Source organism: Mytilus trossulus, chromosome 4 (assembly GCF_036588685.1).
Source record: "Mytilus trossulus isolate FHL-02 chromosome 4, PNRI_Mtr1.1.1.hap1, whole genome shotgun sequence".
Taxonomy (NCBI): Eukaryota; Metazoa; Mollusca; class Bivalvia; order Mytilida; family Mytilidae; genus Mytilus; species Mytilus trossulus.
Window position 1 is genome coordinate 43156986 of NC_086376.1, and position 25081 is coordinate 43182066.

General features: G+C 31.9%; 1 protein-coding gene across 1 annotated transcript in view; it reads right to left on the minus strand.

The window, feature by feature from the left end:
* Nucleotides 1-9650: 9650 nt before the first annotated feature.
* The window catches only part of LOC134713952 (uncharacterized), a 29748-nt gene continuing 14317 nt past the window's right edge, over nucleotides 9651-25081 (minus strand). The window contains exons 4-7 of the mRNA XM_063575219.1: nucleotides 22523-22621; nucleotides 17004-17291; nucleotides 15948-16142; nucleotides 9651-10496 (exon numbers count right to left, since the gene is read on the minus strand). Coding sequence (XP_063431289.1) covers nucleotides 9670-10496; nucleotides 15948-16142; nucleotides 17004-17291; nucleotides 22523-22621 — 1409 coding nt within the window. The 3' untranslated portion in view covers nucleotides 9651-9669. The remainder of the gene's footprint in view (nucleotides 10497-15947; nucleotides 16143-17003; nucleotides 17292-22522; nucleotides 22622-25081) is intronic.

Consider the following 25081-nt stretch of genomic DNA (forward strand, 5'->3'; position numbering starts at 1 on the left):
AAGAACCCGCATTCTGATATCTAATACTGTAACATTTGTTTCTTTTTCTTGAAATAGCAATTATAATAAGATCTAGCATTTGTTTTTAGATTCAAAATTTGCAATAATAAATACACTACAGTATACATCTAATAGGTGAAATATTTAATGTACTGCTTCCATGATTTAGTTTAAAGCTAAACTATCATCTGTTACCCTAATTTGACATTACTACAATTGATTTATTGTGTACCACAGCTTCCAACAGAAACAGATATAAAAGTTGGTGATACTTTTCAAGCTGTTACCGGAGCCAACGGCGCAATGTGTGGCGGTAATCTGCCCTTATATACTGACATTTTGATCACAGGTATTACTGCAATGTATTTGTCATATTTCTATGTTTATGCAACCATGACAAAACGTAGTATGATTGCATTTTAAACAACGCCAGAAGATACCAAATGACGTAGAAATTACAATTACATATGTCGTCGTACGTCCTTCAACAATAAGCAAAACTCATACCGCATAGTAATCAATTGAAGCCTTTAAAAATAACAAATGTAAAATAATTCAAACGAGAAAAACTAACGTCTTATTCATCATATAGATGCACAAAACAATAAACCGAAAAAATATATCATATGCAGCAAAAAAATCTCGACAATTAATAAGGGCTAACGATTTGAAATAAGCATACAAAGTTACAAAATTTATGAAAATATCATCTGTTGATAAAGCCCGAAATATCGTAGTATAGATCCTATTCAATGTAAAGAAAATATGATATTCTTGGAGAGAAGACGGAAGAACTTTTTCGAAGTGATCATTCATCACATATGTTGCTACGCATGCTTTTTTTTATATTTCCACCTCTGTACACATTTGATGTTGGCATTTTCTGTTTCAAAATCTTTGTTTTCATATTCTATTGTTTAAAGGTAATTGTATATTCAGTTCTTATCAGGCGAAGTCACTCATTTAAAAAAAACCAACACATCATAGAATGTTTAAATAAAATTGTATTAATAGAAAAAAAGGAGATGGGTTATCACAGGTATTACTGCAATGTATTTGTCATATTTCTATGTTTATGCAAACATGATAAAACGTAGTATGATTGCATTTTAAACAACTCCAGAAGATACCAAATGACGTAGAAATTACAATTACATATGTCGTCGTACGTCCTTCAACAATAAGCAAAACTCATACCGCATAGTAATCAACTAAAGCCTTTAAAAATAACAAATGTAAAATAATTCAAACGAGAAAAACTAACGGCTTATTCATCATATAGATGCACAAAACAATAAACCGAAAAAATATATCATATGCAGCAAAAAAATCTCGAAAATTAATAAGGGCTAACGATTTGAAATAAGCATACAAAGTTACAAAATTTATGAAAATATCATCTGTTGATAAAGCCCGAAATATCGTAGTATAGATCCTATTCAATGTAAAGAAAATATGATATTCTTGGAGAGAAGACGGAAGAACTTTTTCGAAGTGATCATTCATCACATATGTTGCTACGCATGCTTTCTTTTATATTTTCACCTCTGTACACATTTGATGTTGGCATTTTCTGTTTCAAAATCTTTGTTTTCATTTTCTATTGTTTAAAGGTAATTGTATATTCAGTTCTTATCAGGCGAAGTCACTCATTTAAAAAAAACCAACACATCATAGAATGTTTAAATAAAATTGTATTAATAGAAAAAAAGGAGATGGGTTATGATTGCCAATGAGACAACTCTCCACAAGATACCGAAGGGCACAGATAATAACAACTATAGGTTGCACTTTGTAAATACAGCTGTTTCTGAAAACACGCCTCTTTTGGGGAGAAATTGAATATTTATAGAAAATTAATTTTGTTTACATACTGGTTCCCAGTTATGCTCTCTGTGTTCCATATCGAAGAGACAGAACTTGGGAATGTTACCAGTAAATAAACACGTGCATATTGTTTACATTGAAATTTGTGGTGACCTTTCATTCGAGATAGGGGTAGTTAAGAAAATTAGTGTAGTTTAAACTCTGAGAAGTTCAGGGCATATAAACGTTGAAAATATGTCGCACAGCCCTATATTTTGACCTTTGAAAAAAAATGTGGTACAAATGAACTTTCAAATCTACATAAGATTTTTTTCAAAACTTCATAGTAAAAGTGGTACAGTTTTAGCCGTAAACGGAGTTCCTATGGGAAATTGCATTGTCAATATTTACAGAAATGCAACCTATAGGTATTCAAATTGTATGAATGAAGAATACCGAAGACATCTCAACAAGGCCAATATAGTACATACCCGTAGCCAGGGGGGTTCGGACGAACCCCACCTTGAAAACTAATAAGCACTGTTAAAGTCGATCTTCTGTTCGAATTGAGACTGTTAAAGTCGAGTTTGTGAGTCAAACGAACCCCCCTTTTGAAATTCCTGGCTACGGGCCTGTAGTAAGTGCTATTTTCTGAAGGTCAGTAAAGCCGACCTGAAAATAGATCATATGAAGATAGAGAGATGTTTCTGTCAAAAAATATTGAAAATCGACAAGAACTAAAATGTACGGTAACCTATGTAGTTAATAGTTGTGAAATGTTCAAGACTTATAATTTCATACGACAGACGCGCGTTTCGTGTACATACGACTCATCAGTGACGCTCAAAATAGTTGGAAAGCCAAACAAGTATTTAGTTGAAGATAGACTTATCAAATATACAAGGATCAAAGTTTGTATTTGCGCCAGACGCACGTTTCCTCTACACATCGGTGACGCTTGAATCTAACAAAGGTTAAAAGGCCAAAAAAAAAAAGTACGAAGTTGAAGAGCAATGACGCCCAAAATTTCTAAAAGTTTTGCCAAATACTGCTAAGGTAATCTTTTCTTAAAGAAGAAAAGCCTTAGTATTTAAAAAGGAGTAGGTCCGGTAAGGACCGATTTTGGCCTCAAATTTCAGTTTCATCTGACGAAAGATTTTGACCACTTTTTAAACACTTAAGTGTCTATTTCATATATTTCCATTTATTTATGTGACAGATTTTAACTTATTTCGTCATTAAAAACGATCCGATTCAAGCTCAAGTATGAAAAATCTACCAAATATGCGAAAAAATGTCACTTTTCAGATGGTTTTTGTCAAAAACGAAAGTGGCCGCATCCGTGTTCATCCTCAACCTTTATATATGTTATGTATTATCATCATATACAACTTCCATTTCAATATTTTGGATGAACACGAATGCGGCCACTTTCGTTTTACACGGAAACCGTCTAAAATTTAAGTAAAATCCTGGAATTGTTAAGATTTCAGTAATTTAGCATGACTTTATGGTGCTAGTACCCAATATATGTGCATTGTGTTGTCAAAAATAGCCCATATTTATGTAGCAGAACCATTTTACTATCCAATAAATAACTAAAAGTTTACATTTTAACAATTTTGTAAAACTGTCATATTTTGGGGCCAAAAAAGGGTCTTACCAGACCTACTCCTTTCAAAAGTTTTGTAAACAGTAGCTAGTAATTTATAAATAAGACCATACATGTATCAATTACTGTTCAAGTCAGCACAGAAGTGCTGTCTACTAGGCTGGTGAAACCCATGGGGAATTGAATCTACACCAGCAGTGGCATCGACCAAGTGGTTGTACATACATGTAAACTCGTCATAGATACCAGGATTAAATTTTGTATTTACAAAAGATGCGTGTTTCGTCTACAAAAGACTCAACAGCTACGCTCGAATCCAACAAAGTTAAAAATGCATAATAATTAGTTATCAAAGGTACCAGGATTATAATCTAATAAGTCAGAGACGCGTTTCGTCTAAGCAAGACTCACCAGTGACGCTCATATCATAATTGATATAAAGCCAAACAAGTACAAAGTTGAAGAGCATCGAGGACCCAATATTCCAAAAACTTTATGCTTACATGTAATAGGACTGAGGTAATTAAGTACGCACTTGAAGGGCACTGAGGAACAGATTTAAAAAACAATATGGTGAATACGGCATTTTTAATCTATGCCTGGGATTCGAAAATACTTAGTATTTCGAATAATTCATACTTTTGAAACAGTAAATTTATTAAAAAAAATTTATCCCATGATAATTCATAATAATGTAAAAATAACCTTCTTTAGATCTCTCATCAACTTACCAATTGATCCTGCTGTAAATACACAGGATTGGTGGCGGGTGGGAGGCAACATTCGGACGAATAATTAATGTCATAAACAAATCAGCATGCACAAGATAGAACTATGGTAAGTATGCTGGTTGGTGGTGGACTTTATTAAATGAACCCTTTTTCACCTTCAAAAAATTAATATAAGAGATTATTTTAAAGGAACGTTAGCGACCTAAGCCACCGATTATTACATGTCTGTTTTTATACCAATTCAACAAATTCTGCGGTCGTATATTGGTATCACGTCGCTGTCTGTGTCGTCCGAAGACATTTAGTTTCCTGACAATAACATTAGTATACATGTAAAGCCGTTAATTTTCTCGTTTGAATTGTTTGACTTTGTCTTATCGGGGCTTTTTGTTGCTGACTATGCGTAATGGGCTTTGCTCATTGTTGAAGACCGTACGGTTACCTATAGTTGTTAATGTCCGTGTCATTTTGGTCTCTTTTGGACAGTTGTCTAATTGGCAAAAATACCACATTTTCTAATTTATATGCAAGTAAATAGAAATTTATGAAATGTTTATAATGTTTATAACCACAAAAGAAAGGTTGGAATTGATTTTGGGGGTTATGGTCTTTATAGTTTAGGAATTAGGGTCCAACAAAGAGCCCAAAATAAGCATGTTTCTAGTTTGCAGACAATAACTTGTGGAACGATGTATGAATCTCTCTGAAATTATACCACAAGTTTCCATACCACAAGGGGATGGGTTGGATTGACCTTATGGGGGATTATGGCTCAAACCTTTTAGGAATTAGGGGCAAAAAATGGGGAAAACAAGGGTTTCCTGGTTAATAGCCAATTTAAAAGCAGAGTAAGGGAGGTTATCCAAACACATGTAAAGTATAATGTTGTGGATGTTCTTGTACACTGCTTTTAAATTATGGATACAGAAATGTTGTATTGTCTTGAGTTGATTAGCTGTAAAGGGGCACTAGCTACTAGATATATGAAAAACCTAATATATTTTATTTTGGCTCAATTAGTAATGAAATACAAATAGTGAAATAATAATTCCTTTTTGTTTGCTAATAAGGTTCAATTTTGACAAAATAAGCAAAGAAAAAATTAATTTAAAGTTATTCTCTTGCAAGTGAATAATTCGACCTCGTTGAATCCGTGTTCATGTGAATTTTAATTTAACCCCTTAGCTTGAGATGCATAACACGTGAATTGTATGTGTGTAAAGATATTTAAAGGAAGAGAATGTCAACATTGAATGTGAAACAAAGGTAAATCATTTGATTGGCTGATTCGATTCACAAATAAAATTACCTTCTAACACCGGTAAAAACGATGATAAACACTTATTTGTATCTGTAATATGAAATAAAATAGACTAAGAATATTGAAAATTTAAATTGAGATAATGACCATATCTTGAGGAAAGATTTTTTTTGGGGAAAAAAGGGGAGGTGAAAAATATTTGCCTTTTTTTCTCATTTCATATTTTAGAAATTAAAAAGATTTTTTTTTTTGGGGGGGGGGGGGGCAATACAAAACAGCATAGTGTATTAGACTATCAAAGAAAAAAACAAACAGACAAGTCATATTACACAAGACACTTAACAGAAAACTAAAGACTTACCGCCAAAAAATTGGACTAGAAGTGATCTCAGGATCTCTGGAAAGGTAAGCAGATCCTGCTCCACATGTGGCACCCGTCGTGTTTCTTATGAGATATCAAATCCTATAAATAATCCTATTCGGTTGGTAACATTCGTGAAAAAAGAAGGGGGTTGTAGTTACGACATAGGAAACATATCCGATATCATCTGTGAAACGGTGGTTTGGTATCGTTCAACCAACTCGTGATGGCGTTTGTAAAATTTCCGAAGGTATGATTAAAACTTCACCAATGTTACTCTTGCTTTAATTGCTTCCTTGTAGGCAGCAATCTTCTATCAAGGAATTAATGATAAGAAATACAAGCCCGGGAATATATAATCAATTTGGAGTTATATACTCCGTTTGCAGGCACTGCTGGAATGTTGCTACATAGAAATGAAAAGTTCACGATGAGGAAGCTGAAATCATCAATAGCTTTGTTTTTAAACGACTCCATTGTCAATTTTTAGATGTAAGTCAAAATATGAGGCAAATCTAACTGTTTCTGTTTTATCCTTTATCTCTAGTTCGATGGGATAAATGCTTTCAACAAGTCACAAAACTTTTGAATAATGGAATGAGAGAACATTATTTATATATAGCGGACAATAAAGTTAAAGGATATTGCTAACTTCTTATCTTTCTTCCTTAGAAGTTTCTGTATGCAGTCAACCTCAACATAATAAAGGAACAAGTAGGCAAGAATAGGGCAGACTTGGTTCCCAATAGAAACTAACTTGTAATTGTGGGTTTTTTGCTTTGGTTTCTATTCCAATTGAATATGTTTTTTTTTTCCTTTTAAATTATTTGTACTTATGCCGAATCAAAATAAAGTTTTTTTTAAATTATCTGATATTTTATGTCAGAAGATGTAACCAAAGAAAATTAAAAAAAAAAATGACAAAAACACATAAGTAACTGACATGCCAGCTCCAGACTTCAATTAAACTGGTTGAAAATATATGAATACCAGGCACAATACTTTCCGTAAGGGGTTTAGTATCATACCATCATAACATATATGAGAACAACAAAACCCGTGTCATGCCAACAACTGGTTTTTGAATACATGTGTTTAGTTCCATATTAGCATGTGTATCTATTGTCACAAAAAAATCATAATATCTTATAAAATTGGTAGATTTAGCTTACAAAGTCCTTATATTTGAATAAAGTAACATTCATTTTTAGTGGAAACTTCCAAGAATACAATACCCAACGATACAAAAGATAAAAAGGATGAGACATACGGATACTATACAATACAATACGGAATGAATTAGAAGAAAACAAACGTGGAATATATGTCAATGGGACTGTACCCTATCGAAACCAAAAACAAGTAAAGGATATACGTTAAAGACACACTCCAACGCCAAAAATTATTAAAAAAATGTTTCATATAATTCATTGACACGGTAAAACAACGACACACACCACAGACCATGTGTTGTACTATGAATCATTACTTTTTTGCGGCTACCAATTTCTGTTTGATACTTTTCTAACCAGACAATGTCCAGTTTATCATAATGTGTTACCAAACAAAAAAGAAACAAACATGAATATAGAATGAATACATACATGCATATAGGGAAGGGTTGGGATCTCATAAACATGTTTAATCCCGCCGCAATTTTGCGCCTGTTCCAAGCCAGGAGCCTCTGGCCTTTATTAGTCTTGTAATTATAGTTTCTCGTGTATAATTCGGAGTTTAGTATGACGTCTATTATCACTGTACTAGTATACTTTTTTAAGGGGCCAGCTGAAGGACGCTTCTGAGTGCGGGAGTTTCTCGCTGGATTAAAGACCCATTGGTGTTCTTCGGCTGTTGTCTGCTTTATTGTTGGGTTGTTGTCGCTTTGACACATTCCCTATTTCCTTTCTCACTTTTATGTATTATTTCACAAATCTCACAATCAAATAAACTAATAAAAAATCAAATGGGGAAAGAGGAATTCCAACAAAAATTTATCAACCAGTTTGGCTAGTTTTTTTTTTTATTATTGCTCTTGTGCGTCGATTTTATGAGAAAAATATGTAGCATTTGTGTACTTGTATCCTTAATCCCATTCTGAACTTACTTAACAAATGAAATCGGGTTATGGTACAAAATTTCGAATAACTTGAATTCAGTGAAATACATTCTGACATAAGTTTGTGTTTGTTCTATAATTAGAACTATAATGAAATAAGGTATGGCAGACGTTATTATACTAGTAGTATGTTTGATGTTAGGTTCAGAACAATAATGTAGAACCTCTCAAAAATAATATTTGATAAGTTAATATATATATTACACATACGCATAGCTATAACTTTGGAGTTAAGACATTTTAGGGGTAATTTTAAAATCATATGGTAGCTTAAGAAATTTCGTTCGCAGTAGAACCATGTCTGAATAAACATAATAAATGAAATTAAAATGAGAAGGTATATTTTTCGTGTTGCTGAGGTAAGAAGTGTCTGTGTTTTTTTGCATCTTTTAACTTTCAGGTACAAGTGCAGTATTATGTGCAGTTTGATGTATGTTCAGTTTATCAGCATAATAAGTCAGGCTAAAGTATATTTTATTTTACATAGAAGGACAATTTAGTTAAACCAAGACACAATATGTATGATTGCTTTAGCTCGCAAAATTTGACACAGAGAGGTATAAAGCTACGAACAAGTAGGTTTATTCTTAATTAACCCATAAATATTAATATCTAAGAAAGCACAGTCTTATAAATTTGTCATTATCAATAAAAAAAATCAACACTTTTTTTTCCTTTAAAAACCTTTTTTGATATTTCAGTCTAACAAAAAATATTGTTTATAAAAATCAATGTGTAATCTGAATATTCTCAGTAAGTAAAGAAACATGTTAAAATAATTGAATGAACTGCATACACGATACACAATAAATAGTATATCATGAAAGTTAATTACTCGGCCGATATTAATCAAGAAACTGTGTATTTCTTTTTCATAATACATTTTCCTACATAACGCGGCTCTAGTTGCAATAGTAACAACATAAAAATAGTAAAATTAAGATAAAAAAAACCTTTTAAATGTAAAAAAGTGACCTCGAACAGACAGTTACTCGGAAAACCTTTTAAGTAACTATTATCAAAGAGGTGCGAAAGATACCGGAGGAACCTTTAAACCTGAAACTTAAATTACCCCGACAACGCCATGACTGAAAAATAACACAAAAACACAACATAGAATAATAAAATGTAGGCAACATGAACCCCATAAAAAAACCGGATGATAACAGGTGCTTCAGAATGGTAAGCAGATCTTGCTCTACATATGACACCCGTCGTATCAAACGATTGATAATTTTCATGTAAACACATACTGACCTTAAATATAATCAAGAAAAAATCATACTGTTTCAATTAAAAGCTAACTATTGTCGAAATAATTTACTCCTCTGTACGTTTTAATACAAATGTTTCGATTGATATTCGATAAAAAAAAATAATAATCAAAACTAGTCAATGTTGGTCAATAAATGTATAAACTAAATTGGAAGAGGATCTATAACCAGGATAAAGTTAAAACCTACAGTCAACCAAAAGGTGCGGGATATTCCTCACAGAAACTACAAATTTCTATCGCAATGACTTGCATTTTTAATTGGTCGTGAAGGGGAATAAATTCTCAATAATTATGCGATGTGTATTACATCACCACGATGTTTTCAACAAAAAAGTACTGAAAAATAAAATTTAAATCTAAATTGAGTGATTGCATATACATTAACTGAAAGAGCAACTATGGGGTACATATTTCCTTTGGTAGGTCATTTAATCAAGTATAGTTAATTTATTTTAATGTACTAAAACGCAATAAATCCTAAAAATTAAAAGAATAGCTTTACAAGTTTACTTCTTGTTCTTGATGATGTCAAAAAGCCAGGCCTCTTCGTCACTACAAATCATGAGAACGTTTTCTTTTTTATCAAAATGAATACCAGCTGGCATGACCATTCCATCGGACTCCGTGAGAATTTCTTTAATCTTCTTTCCGTCTTTAGATATAACTAATACAACGTTAGTATCTTCATCAGTCACATACACATTTCCTTCATCATCTGTTGTCACACGACGTAAACGTTTATATTTGTATTCTTCAAACTCCCAAATAACCTTTCCGTCTAAAGAAAAGCAGCATATTAATGTATTTTTTTTTATACAAACCAGCAGGTTTTTGTGCACTGTAATATTGCAGTTATCGACTAATTTTAAGGTACATGTACGTATTACTTTGCCAGCTAAGTCCATTACACAAAGTAAACTAGATCCAACTATAACATAGAGATAATCATTGTATGATAGTCCAAAGCAGTTATCCTTTGTTATAATTTTATCGCTGACAGAACCTGTATATATGTTTATTATCAATACAGTTTTAGCGCGTGGACACGATACTGCCACAGTGTTTCTGTTGATCTCCGTTAAATACCAAGGTTCAGAATCCAGATGAATAGTACGTTCCAAAGTTCCATTTGCATTATAAATAATGAGTTGATTTTTATTATCTTCAGTAAACAGTAACATATTGCCTATTTTTATACAGTCTTTGATGTCCTGAGATTTATTTTCTTTGGATTTGATGTCTACATGCTTGCGAAAAGTGGCAGAGACATGCATGTTGTCTTTGACGGCTGCTTGAGCGCGAGGAAACGATTCTTCTTTGGTTACTATATTTTCTGAAATAGTCAATAAAGTATTTGATCTGATATCTTTACCAACAATAATACTATTGCTAATTTCTTTATATAGACTTTAATTTGAGATGCATGTATATGCGCTGTTTACTTAAAGATATGTATAAATCATCATTGCCAATCAACAGCATTCTTGATTGTGTATATCGTGTAAAATCTGTATTTAAGTTAGTCAATCCCTTTCACTAGTTAAATTTTTATGGCTTCAAAAGTTATTTTCAATCAAAAGGAGTATGTTCGATAAGGTCCTAAAATGGCCGCTTATTTTAGCGTAAATTTCATATTCGGATTTATCGACCAATATCACGAAAAATTATAGCTAATACATTGACCAGCTAGGATATAAACCATTTTGTTGAAAATTTAAGGTTTCTGTGTTTCATTATGACGTCACAAGTTGTACTCATAATGATTTTTCACGAAAAAATCAATGAAAATGAGTAAATTTCAATAGATAACTGGACAGGAAATGTAGAGCGCATACGTCGACAACAAAGATCTTTTAAAATAATGTTTGTGAATACATTTCACATGTCTTATTTGAATCTTAAGCTTGAGGCGCCTGCGCTCAATGTTTCCTGATCTTTTATTTAGTTGTAATCTAGCTGATTTTGTCAAATTTCACCAAAATCCCTTATCTTGACCTTTTTTGGATGTAAAAATTAACGTGTTAAATTAAATTTTGACAAAAACAGTTCTGTTTAACTTTCTAACATGTCTTTAAGGCAACTTTAAACATTTATTGTCTTTTAACTATGAAATTTATAATTGGGATCAAATATGGCCCTTACCGAACTTACTCCTTTGTTAAAACGAGTATGCATCAGTTAACTTTTGAAAAGTGGGATCGACGTTTGTTTTGAGTGTATAATTATAACATACGCAAATTAGTTATTGTCAAATAGACTATGGCTTGAACCAAAATGTAAGTTTACATTTTGTGATAATAGGATATATACATGATATGAGAGTTACTCTTTCGTTGAGCCCATATAGTTATATTCAACTATCTCTGATACATATACTGATTGTTGCATTTGTAATGTTTTTGTTGTCATTCTTTTTTGTTTAAGATTTTTATTTTTTGTAAAAGAGAAGTGAAAGATAACGAAGGGACAATCACGTTCATAAGTCGAAAATAAACGGACAGAGCCATGACAACAAGAAAAAAAGTGACATACAGACAAATGATAATACACAAAACACAACATAGAAAACTAAAGACTGAGCAACAGGAATCCACCAAAACTGGGGTTATCTCAGGAGCTCCGGAAAGCTAAGCAGACTCTGATCTACATGTGGCACCTGTCGTTTTGCTCATGTTAGTACAAACACGGCAATAATTCTGATTCGGTAGTTCACATTCGGGAAAAACGGACATGTTTGTAGGTACGACATTAAGAACACACATGCTATAATTTTGAAACTGATGTTCCATTACGGTCAACTAACTCGTAATGACGTCCAAAAAATTACGAAGGAATTATTTCAATTTCACTACTTGGGATTCTTGATTTAATCGCTTGCTTGTGAGCAGCAACCCTCTATCGAGGAAATCAAACGAAAATACAAGCCACGGTGTATCGTATCAACTGGGAGATATATACTCCGTATGCAGACGCTGCTGGATTATATTGTTTCATGAAATTAAAAGTTCACAGTTGGAAAGATGAAATCATCTCTTTATTAATAATATTTTGTTTTCAAATGATCCTTATCTTCAAATACTAGATGTTAGTCAATATATGAAGTAGACTTAATTGTATCAGTTGTACCCTTTATATCAGTTTGGATGGGATAGATGCTTTCAAAATAGTTCCAATATTTTGAATTATTTATTGAGAGAACATCATCTATGAAGCGGAATGTTTATTCAAAGGATCCTGCTAACTTCTATTCTTTCTTCCTAAAAAGTTCCTGTATAAAGTCAGCATCATGTGAATTATTGAACATGTCAACCACATGAGGGACACATTGGACAGTCGATTGTTTGTTGCAAAACACGTCTTCAAAAGTTACAAATATGAAGTCGATCAAGAAAGCAATCATCTTGATTGTAAGCTAAATATAAAATATAATCCAAATACGATCGTCTTTTATGTACAGGAAGTATACAAGTCATAAAAAAATACTGATTTTTGTATTGGCTGCAAGATAAATCAGTGCCTTATTTAGTCAGTTTTTTCAATCAACTTAATTTTGATAAATGTAGTACCTTGGTACTAGTGTGACAATACGGATACCTTGTTTTGAAATTTCATTCTATAAAATTTCTTAAATTATTTCAAATTCACAGAAGATGTATGGACGACTTGTCCATCTGGTTGCAGTAAAATACGTACTGATACTGTAAATTCACCCTTTTTGTCATATCGACAAATTTTGAATCAATGTTACTAATTTGAAAAAGTAGCGAATTTATATAAATGCACAATTAAAGATAGTAGAAATACTAAAAAGTAAAATCACAAAAATACTGAACTCAGAGGAAAATCAATTTGGAAAGTCCATAATCACATGGCAAAATCAAAAAACAAAACGCATCAAAAACGAATTAATTTTTCATTATGTGATGATATATAATGAATTATAGAGTTGACAATTTCTAACGAAGGTTTTATTTTTAAATACAAAATATTGTTCTTAAAGCATTTCGAAGATCTGTAAAAAAAAATACCCTCTCTTTTTAAACTTGGTTCGAACTGAAACCAAAAGCCAAAATAACCTTTTTCCATGGTAGATTCATTTTATTATTTAAACCTAGTCTTTAATACTACGTTTTTCTTGTCCTGAAAACTCATCATAGATACCAGTACTAAATTTTGTATATACGCCAGAATTATCAGAGGTTTGTTAACAAGAGATAATAAACCAATCATCGCCAACTGAAACAAAACCTGTATTTAAGTATGTCTTGCAATATTATATAGTTATAAGTAACGTATCGCTCAACCAGATTGTGTCGGTAACCGTAACTCTTTTTTGTGTCAGTTTCAATCTTTCTTCCTCAATTTTATTTGGAGCTGTTTTTATGTAGGACAACACGCCTGTAAATAAAGTCTGTATATAATAGATAAGCAAAAACATAATGTATAATTGACATATGTTAACGCCATATGACGAGTTCAATGGTATGTTCCGTCTGAGAAAAGAGAAGCTAACTATTTGAAATCATTACATTTGTAGTGCAGTGGTGTCAATTCATTGTGAAAGAAAATATCATTGTGTGAAATATCGTTGATTAAGGATACTAACAACTTTTGTGGCTGTAGTAGCAAAACTCTTAGGTTAAATTTGATATGCGATTCATTGTTGGTTGTGTAACGTCTAGTAGCAACTAGTTCATGCATATTCTGGTAGGAACCAAAATTAAAATAAATACAAAATATAGATTTGGTCGATCTTGATTCATTACGGGTTATCGTCTGCAACGGGAAAATAATGGTATTCAGATTTGATAGGCCATGCAACATGAAGTACTCTCAAAACACTGAATATGACTTCACATTATTAATCAATGTGTTTCGAATTACTATTTTTATAACTTCATCACACTACAAAAGTCAAAAAGTCTGAAAAGTCCAGTTTTTGTCTGAATTTGCATGAATTTTTACTTCACATTCTTAATTTGTCTGCATAATTTTAAAAAATTCTTGACATAGTATTAGTTTGTCTAAAAATGTTCTTGATTTTTCTTGACAAGTGTCTTGACAGTATTAACATTGTCTTAAAATTTCTCGACACTTCCTGTATGATCTGATAAGAGTCTGGATTAGTCTTGACCAATTCTTGACTGTCTTAAATTTGTCTCGATCTGTCTTGACATATTCTTGACATTCTTTATAATGTCTGAATATGTCTTGACATATTCTTGACATTCTAAATAATGTCTGAATTTGTCTTGACACATTCTTGACAGTATTAAATATGTCTTGACACTATCTCCACAGTATTAATTTCGCCTGAACGGTTTATGAAATCTTTTGGGTTTGTGTGGCTAAAAAAGAGGAGGGGGGTTTTCGTGTTGGTCAAAGAATTTGTTCTCATCTTGATTCAAACTCTTTTTTTTTAGAACAACCCAAAAACATTTTTTTTTCATATGTGTATTATTTTTTATCAACAAAAATTTGTGATAACTCCTTCCTGAAAAGAAAAAAAAAAGTTTAGATCTATATTATGTACAATGTATGTATGTTAGAGACCAATGAAATCATTGATTAAAAATTATCAGTAAAATTCAACACTCAAATTTGAATAAAAAATAGAAATCATTGATGGGACCCATTATGAATACTTTTTTTTATTATTATTTCTGGAGTAGATAATAATTTTCTTTTAATTTTTGGAATGTTTATGGCAGGTCAACTGATAACATCCGGTAAATCAGTAATTTCTATTTGAAAGTTGCGTGTGTTCTGGGGTGTGTTATAACTTAATTTCATGGGGAACATCCTGTCCATGTATAATACTTAATATTTATTCCAACAGATGACATTACACAATTTTTTCTTCTGTTAAATGAATGATTTTTATATCATCATAATTTGCTATTTATATAAACCACATTTTTGTACAATAATTATTTACCATATTAACATTGGATATTATGAATGTAGAGTGAAATATGTCTACCGTATGATTGGTTTTACTCCTTTAATTAATGAGATGTAGGAATCAAAATTTGTATTTATAAAAAAAAAAAATATTTAAATTGTTTTATATCAACACATCCTCATTTAAATTATTTTATACATTAGATTTCATAGCCATATTTGCATTTGTGAAACTATTTAAATACCCAAATTTTCAATTAATTTACATGCCCAACTTTCATATTTGTTGTAAGGAATGTAACTTAAAAACAACAGTATATTATGTAAAAAGAAATAAAGATTAAAGTTATATTATGAATATTGGTCATGATTTGTAAAACTCAGAACTGTCAAGTAAATTTAAGACACAATTAAAAATGTTCAGAATATGTCAAGCCAATCTGAGAAAGAATAAGAATGTCGAGATTATGTCGAGAAATTTCAAGACAGTATTCAAATGTCAAGAATTTGTCAAGAAAATTTAAGACCATATTCAGAATGTCAAGAATATGTCGAGTCAATTTCATACAAATTTGATATAAATGAGAATGTGTCAAGAAAAATTAAGACACGAGTCATACTTTTGAAGAATGTCAAGTAAAAGTTCATGCAAATCAAGACAAAAACTGGTCTTTTCAGACTTTTTGACTTTTGAAGTGTCAGTATCGCAGTAAATCATATACACCGTTCAAACTTATTTAAAAAGTTGATAATGATTTTTTTTTCTTATCTGAAAACTGGACCAATATGCTCTAAAAGTCTACTCTTTACTGTTTCACCTGGTACTTATACTAGTTCTATATGTTTGTAAATGATAAACCAATACCAACAAACTAGTTACCAAGATTTATGGGAAAAAGTGTTGCAGAAATGTCGGAGTATGTTGTCCTTCCGTTGCCATGTTTGGAAATGGTTTCAGATATTTTACTTAGCTGTTCTCTCAATTGATCATCGGTTTTTAGTAACCTAGCCCCAATATTCAAGTCTAGGTAAATTGGGTCTGCACTCACTATTGTTGTAGTCCATGTTCTAATTTCTGGAATACATCAATACTTGGAAATTTCAATAAGTAAAACATTTAAATAAGAAGTTATAGTATATTTATCAGTTAAAATACGGAGTATTGTCATTCTAGAAACAGTTCCAAAATACACGTTTTCAACATGTTGTGCTTGGACTTAATAATCATGTCATGCATGCAGATTTGATTCATTTTCTGAAAGCTGGTACTGGAATATTTGTTGTACCCTCAATATTCGTCACAAAGATGATACTTTTCTGTTTGAAATTTTATTTATATGGTGATTTGTCATCATTCAAGGCCGTTGCAAGTGCCAATTTAGGAATATGGCAGTTGTTGTCCATTCGTTTGATGTGTTTCAGTTTTTGATTTTGCCATTTGAAAAGAGACTTTCCGTTTAAAATTTTCCTCGGAGTTCATTTTTTATGTAACTTTATAATAAACCCTACATCACTTCCCATTATTTTTTTTGCATTTACTGTCCTTATCCTTATAGCAATTACTCATCACATCCGTTATTAGGAAAAGCTAAGCTGGAGTACAGTTTCCACAATATTAATTATTTGACAGGAATAAATACTTCATTAAGAACACAGTTCTGTTCAAATGAGCTAGTTAATACCCATGCCTCGTGTTGTGTGATTGCAACTTGTTTAGCTGGTCAGAAACCCTTCAAACAACTCTTTGAGGGTCAGTAGGTTACGTTTTGAAGACACATTTATTTACAAGTGGCAGTCCGAATTCCCCTAAACCTACCGTTTTTCGACCTTTCAAAATCTAAGCTGTTTAATTGGAAACTATATATATCTCCCTCAGTACACTGGACTTTATATAAGAATAAATCAATAAACATATCAATTTTGGAAATAAAAATACCTTCAGTATGTGACAAAATAATATCGATTCTATCAGTGGTTGAGAGCGTAATAAGTTCCGAAATCTTTTCCACCAATGAAGCAATAGTAGATTGCAAAAATTCATCTGTTTTCATCATATCTAGCAATACATCTACATTCAGAATTAAACTCCCTTGTGTTGCCGATATGAATTCTATCCCACTCAAACCTTCATTTATCTCGTCTTTAATGGCATTAAGTATATTTGTATTTTTCTCCCCATCAGATTGGTTCTCGAAGATTATCTGTATACGGATTTTCTCTTTTCCTGCAACAAAAGGAAATTTTTCAGAACTCTATAAGGAAGAAGCTCTCAAGAGCCTGAATAGCTAACCTGTAATATTTTTGCTTAAATCTTTCCTCAATGATTGTTTTTGCTTTTCAATTTATTTTTCTCTACGTGCTCCACGACACCTCTTTCTAAATTATTAACCAATATTTTATCAACAATCAAAGACGGGCTTTCACGTTATTGTGACACTATCTATTCTAGAGGTGGCGTGATTCAGATGTGAATAATTAAGAATTCCAAAGATCTTTTAAAGAACATCAATCTAACTCTCTTTTATCTTGGAACAGTATTAACACATTTGACTTTTCTACTCTTTGCACAAGTATTCCACATTCCAAACTAAAAGACAAATTGAAGAGTTGGTATTGCTTTGCTTCATAAAAAAAGAACGGACAACGTAGATACAAGTATCTTCTATTAGGGAGAGATAAATCCTACTTTGTAAAGGATAACTCTGTTTCAAACATAAAATTCTCCGAAACTGAAATTTTCAAGATTCTTGATTTCTTTATTGACAACATATTTGTAACGTTCGGAGGACGTGTTTTTCAACCGACTGTCGACATTCTAATAGGAACAAATGACGACTTGTTTCTTTTTTATTATGAGGCTGATTTCATGCAGGAACTTCTTAATAAGAAAGATAAGAAGTTAGCGATATCCTTTTAATTTTAACTCTAAATAGTTCAAAATTTGGTGACTATGTGGAACGCATCTATCCCATCGAACTAGAGATAAAGGATACCACAGATACAGTTAGCTCAGCGTCACATCTTGATTTACATCTAGAAATTGACAATGAGTGTCGGATGAAAACTTTACGGCAAAAGAGATGATTTCAGCTTTCCAATTATGTACTTTCCATTTCTAAGTAGCGACATTCCAGCAGCACCTGCCTAATGGGTATATATCTCCCAACTGATACGATATTCCCGTGCTTGCATTTCCTATCATGATTATTTTGATAGAGGGTTGTTGCTCAGAATGAAGCTATTAAACCAAGAGTTCCAAATTGTGAAGTTGAAATAATCCCTTCGTAAATTTTACGGACGATATCACGAGTTGATTGACCGTTATGGAATAACCGTTTCGGAAATGATATTGGATATGATCCTTGTGTCCCCTTCCCTCTCATGAATGTGACCTACCGAAATAGACTTTTTACCGGATTTTTTATCACATAAGCAACACCACGGATGGCACATGTGGATCGAGCAGGATTTGCTCACCCTTCCGGAGCATCTGAGATCACTTCTAGTTTTTGGTGGGGTTCGTGTTTTTTATTCTTTAGTTTTCTATGTTGCGTCATGTGTCCTATAGTTTATCTGTTTGTATTTTTCCTTTTTAGCCATGGCGTTGTCTGGCTATTCGATCTATGAGTTTGACTGCCCCTTTGGTATCTTTTGTCCCTCTTTTAATGAGTGGCTCAAACATTCAATTTAAATGTTCTCTGCATCTCTCATATTTTCTTCATTTTACCCCTATGTTCTATTTTAGCTATAGTTGCTATGTTTCGTGACGTACAAGGAAATGAAATATAGAATCTATACAAGATACTCTGAAACTCTTTCAGCCCAAGTTTGACTGAAATTGATTCAGCCGTTTCAAAGATGAAGATTTGTAAAGTAAGCAAACTAAATGAACAAATTGTGAAACATTGTCTTTAAAGGGCAATAACTCCTTAAGGTGTCAATTTAACAATTTTAGTCGTTAAACTTATTTGTAGATCTTAATAATTTGTTGAACATTTGTGCTGTTTACACTTTATGTTGATCATTAATAATATTAAAGATAGTAACCAAAACCAAATAATCCTTAAAATTACCAATCTAGTGCCAGCATCCAAACAATGGGTTGTTATAATTATCTAAAAATTCCTTGGCTTATTGAACTTGATCTAATCAACAATTTTGCTTCACATCAGACCTACTCTAAATTTTTTGGTGTTGAAGATATAAGCCAAAAACTGTATTTCACCACTATGTTCCATTAATTGCCATGGCAGCTTTGTTTTTTTGACGAAACGCAAAAAAAACCCACAAATCATCTTAAGGTTGGAATTGATTCAGCAGTTTAATAGGAGAAGATGTTTGAAATAGTTTACACCAGGCGGACCACGACAGCGTCGACAGACGCTGAGTGATGGCAAAAGCTCGCTGTTTAAACGTTGGTCTCTCCTAAAATTCGCCGTATTAACCGTTAGATATACTCTTTAAAGTACTTGCTAAAAAGTGAAATATCATATATACAGTAACTATAGAAAATGTGTTTCAATTTGTATATTTTTGACGATTGTCAATATTTTGAATATCATTTTTATCTTCTAGTAATGATATATTTGTGTTATGAATACGGTTTTAAATATGTTAGAACGAACTATAATTAAAAGATGACAACATCTTTTTGGTAGGGTACATTCGAGAGTTGAAAAAGGTCTTTTCTATGTATTATCGATCATATGTGTTACATTAAAGAAGCCTGTTGATCGTGAAGATACAAGTTTATTGATTTTTTGTTTCGGCGAAAAGGAACAAAATTATGGTTACGAGAGAACATAATATACGTCGGCATGGGGTTTGTTAACATTTCGAAAATTCATAATACAGTGAACCGCATACAAGCTCTGGACTATCATATCATCTGGTAGATATAAAATCCATACCTAAACCCCTTCTTTAATGTTGCTATAAAGAATAGGAAGATAAATAAATATTGTCATATTTTTTTCCGACACTTAAGCTTTAGATGAAAGTCATGGTATCAAAGAGACTTATCATTATCTGTTGTGTCCACAGCCGACACAAGCCTAAGCGAGATAGGTCGGTTAATCTATATTGAGTATGCGGCTATATCGGCGTTTGGTTTGTTAATCGGTTTGGCTAAAGTTTGTTAATCAGGTGTTATTAAGAAAGTCATTTAAAGTTCAACATGTTCCATTGTTTAATTTTGTAAATATATGTTTATCATAAACATAATTCATGTCTAACAAAACATTTCAATGTACTGAATCCAGTGGTGTAAATATTATGTTTCTAGCTTCGATGTACGATCTATTAAATGAAAAGGCGGGTTACCCATCAATATATTTATACACATTTTACACACACAAATTGTACACAAAATGACACGTTGATTGAATTTGTTTGCATGCAATATTTGTTACATCTAAAAAAGACAGACATTATGTGTTTTTATTATTATATTGATATCATTGTTCGAAAAATTTGTCTTGCTTATGTGATAACACATCCGGTAAATAGTCTAATTCGGAAAGTCACATTCATGAAAGGGAAGGGGATTGTATGTACGACGTAAGGAACATGTCCGATATCATTTGTTAAACGGTTTTTCAATAACGTTCAACCAACACGTGATGGCGTCTGTAAAATTTACGAAGGGATGATTTAAACTTTGAACTCTTGGTTTAATAGCTTCTTTGTGAGTAGCAACCTTCTATCAAGAAAATCATGATAGGAAATGCAAGCAAGGGAATATCGTATCAATTGGGAGATATATACCCCGTATGCAACTGGAATGTTTCTACTTAGAAATGGAAAGTTCACAATTGGAAAGCTGAAATCATCTCTTTTGTCGTAAAGTTTTGTTTTCAACCTACCCTCATTGTAAATTTCTAGATGTAAGTCAAGATATGAGGCCGACTTAATGATATCTAAATTGTTTGTTTCGCCTTTTATAAAAAAAATTGGTATGCGTATAAGCATACATACTGCATACTTGCGCAACACCTTTTAGTTTTACTGAAAATTTCGCAGACTATGAAATGTTTTAATAGGTGGAAAATGTGGAGACCAATCACCCATATAGCCACATACTCAATATAGATTAACCGACCAATCTCACGGTTAGTCGAGTGTCGGCCGTGGTGTCATTTATTCTAATTTCGATAGGATGAATGCGTTTAGGAATTTTTTAAATAATTTTTTGAGAGATCACCATAGTTTTTGGAAGTGTTCGTGTTGCTTATTCTTTAGTTTTCTATGTTGAGTCATGTTTACTATTGTTTGTATGTTTGTCTTTTTTTCATTTTTAGTCTTGGCGTTGTCATTTTATTTTCGATTTATGAGTTCGATTGTCTCTGTGGTATCTTTTGTCCCTCTTTTTATATTTATAGCAAAGTGTGAAGTTAAAAAATAATGCTAGCTAGCATTATGTTATCTTAATGGTTATCAAAGATACTAGGCTTACAATTTAATACGCCAGACGCGCGTTTCGTCTTCATTAAACTCATCAATGACTCTCATATCAAAATAGTTAGAAAGCCTTACAAGTACGAAGCTGAAGAGAATACAAATACGTTTTGAATGAAGAATTTCTTTGCAAAGGGTAAAAAAGTCAACTGCAAGAGGAGAGACGTTAAGATTTAACGAGATCCGATTCAAAACACCCCTATAGTAAGTAGTATCAAAATAACGCTTAAGTCCGGCTTTGATTGCTGATGTTAACGGTTTAAGAGAAACAATATGTATAAATGTAATACCGGCAAACATTTCTTTGGATATATTGGAAATAAAAAAGTTAATCCTTATTGCATGTCTGCACATTGGAATATGTTTCTTTTTATAATAATTATAAAACACGTAGTACTCTCTTTTTTGTTATTGCGAAATAATAATTTCCATTACGAGCAACAATCGATAAGTTGCAGTATAATAATAAATATCATTTTTATTTAAAAAGAAATACAAAAAAAAACAAGCGACGTGATTTTTTAAAGAGCCATCAGACCTATTTCTTTTATGATAACAATAATCTGGAAATAATTTCGATGTTTCTCTTTGATTCGGTCCGCTTACGGTATTGTAAGTCATTGACACATACTACTATTAACAACATACGTTCATTAGTTTTTTGTACGCCTGAAAGAAGAAACAAATTCGACAAAAAATTATGTTCAGTTGAAGCATGTGAGTGTTTCGAATTTCATTGTAGAATAAACAAATCCCAATAATCGAGAGAAATATGATTTTTGAAAGTCGTCATTAACCTAACAAAAAGCCAATTGTAATGATGCATTTTTTTTGTAATACATTGCAGGATATCCCAATAGTTTTGAGTATCACTATTTTAATATCATATTTCGTTCGATTGGATACGAAAAATTTTTAAGAGTCACAATTTCAATACTTTTGCCTTTTCTTTAAGCAATCAGAACTAAAACAATATACAAAAAAAAATCGGAAAATTACCTTCTAACTTTGCGTCCTCTAAAAGTGATCTCAGATTTACCAAACTTCTTTGAAAGCTGTCTCCCCAGAAAAATTTTATTGGCCTTTTTTCGTATCTCACTGTAAAATGGAAAACTTTCATAGAATATTATAAAAATACATTAGAGTCTGTCGATATGATTTTCAAAAATACAATCGGTTGACAATTAAATGATAATCTTCAGCAACTTCGTCATAACTCGAAATTTTATAAAAGAGGGACAGAAGATACCAAAGGGACAGTCAAACTCATAAATCTAAAACAAACTGACAACGCCATGGCTAAAAATAAAAAAGACAAAAAGACGAACAATATTACACATGACACAACATAGAATACTAAAGAATAAACAACACGAACCCCACTAAAAACTAGGGGTGATCGCAGGTGCTCCGGAAGGGTAAGAAGATCCTGCTCCACAAGTGGCACCCGTCGTGTGGCTTATGTAGTAACAAATCCGGTAAATACTCGAATTCGGTGGGTCACATTCATGAAAGTGACGTGGATTGTAGTAATTACGACGTAAGGAACATATCCGATACAATTTTTGAAACGGTTATTCCATAACGTTCAACCAACTCGTGATGGCGTCCATAAAATGTACGAAGGAATGATTTCAACTTCACCATTTGGAACTCTTGGTTTTATAGCTTCCTAGTGAGCAGCAACCCTCTATAGCATATCATATCGTGAAAAAATTTGAATCTTTAACAAATTACCTGATATTTACCTTTGATGATACATGAGGAAGGTAAATTCGGAAAAGTGCATCAAAGCAGGAAATTTATAAATCGTACTTTTTATTTCACCTAAAGTTACCATTGTAACTGATTATCCTGTAGAAGAATATATTAGTTCATGATATAAAATATGGTACGCGGCTGTATTAAAGCAAATTTTTTCTGAAATATAAGGCATTGAAACATGAACAAATTACAAAACACCACTTAGTTTAAAATAAACAATAATAATTTGACAAATTAGTGCGGTGACAGAAGTGTAAAAAGTCGTCTAGATCGCGAATTTAATCTCCCCAAATAACACACGGCTAAAAATGGTCTTAACTTAAAGACAAATATGTCTTCTTAAGTTTTTGCCCTGTCGTCAGAATTTCGTACGGTCACATTTTTCTAAAAAGTCGTTTTAATGACTAGTAGTATATTGGAGAGTTTCAACCCCCCTTTTTCAAAATGAAAAATTGTGTATGTTCACTTACATTTAACTGAATTAGTTTTTCCTGAAGCTATTTTCATATATCGAAATATTCTATTTAGTATTTCATTTTCTTATACTCTATAAAATTTGCGAAGTTAATACTGTTAAAAATTGAGGGATTTTTAATTGCAAATTCAGACACAAACTTTAGTTTCTTCTTCATAGTAGCAATAAAAATTATTCTATAATATTTTTAGCATATAGTATTTCATAAAACTAATCAGTGATAAAAATTTCGGAACCAAAATATAAGAAAAAACTTAAGAAATCAATGGAAAAAGAATGGAATAAAAAACTTCAATTTCAACACGGAACTTAATCACTTGCCTTCCGTCACATTTTGTTTATTAGTCAATAATTTGCTCTCAACTGATATATGATATTACTACCTCTTCGCTAGTATATACACATATGTGCACTGATATATGCTACATTCTTTGTTTGTATGTGTTTATATTCTCTGTTTTTTTGTTATAAAACATTAAATATACTTTGTCAGAAAAGTCTAATTGTAAAATCAAAATAATTGACGGATAGTTTCAGTAAATATTCCGTGATATGTCAAGTATGTTTCAACTTGCTCCATTAAGTCCAAAGAAAAGACAAAAGTTGTTAAATTTTATGCAGTGCTTAATTTGCAAAGAAAAGAAAAAATGGACTGAAATTTTGAGTCAATTTCCCAGTATAGGAAAGTCGATTTTTGTATCTGTATTGAATAAAAGATTAGATGAGGTGAACATCAAACTGTTTCATGCGAAAGCTGTTAATTTACAGAATTCCGTGCAAGCTGTGTATCATTGTTCATGCTTCAAAGGTTACACAAGTAAACATATGTGTCCCCCCTTTTAGAGCGAGGAAGCTTCTAATCTGATATTTAATGACGACATACAATTATCGGACTGTTGTCCCTCAGTTTCGGGTATGTGTACGCGTTCTAGAATGCAGTCGTTCAACTGGAGCGCTTGTATATTTTGTTGCAACAAAACATTTTCGAAAGATAAAAAACTACTCAAGTTTGAATCAGATGAGCGTATTAAGAACGTTTTAACCGTGTCAGATAAAGTTAAAGTTGAAATAGTTTCCCGTCCATCTTTTAAACTTCTTGAGCACTCTGTCATTTTGGTTGCATTACAAATTATTTGCTAAAAACGGAAAAATAAGCAGATATCTCAGATCACAATACTGCTTTTACTAATTTTATTTTGGCAATTGACAACGATGTAATGGTCATTCCTCATGACACCGTTACTTGATAAATATACTACTTAGTAGTAGATCTTTTCTTCCAGCTGATTTTAATTTAAAATATTCTACTTAAAATGCAG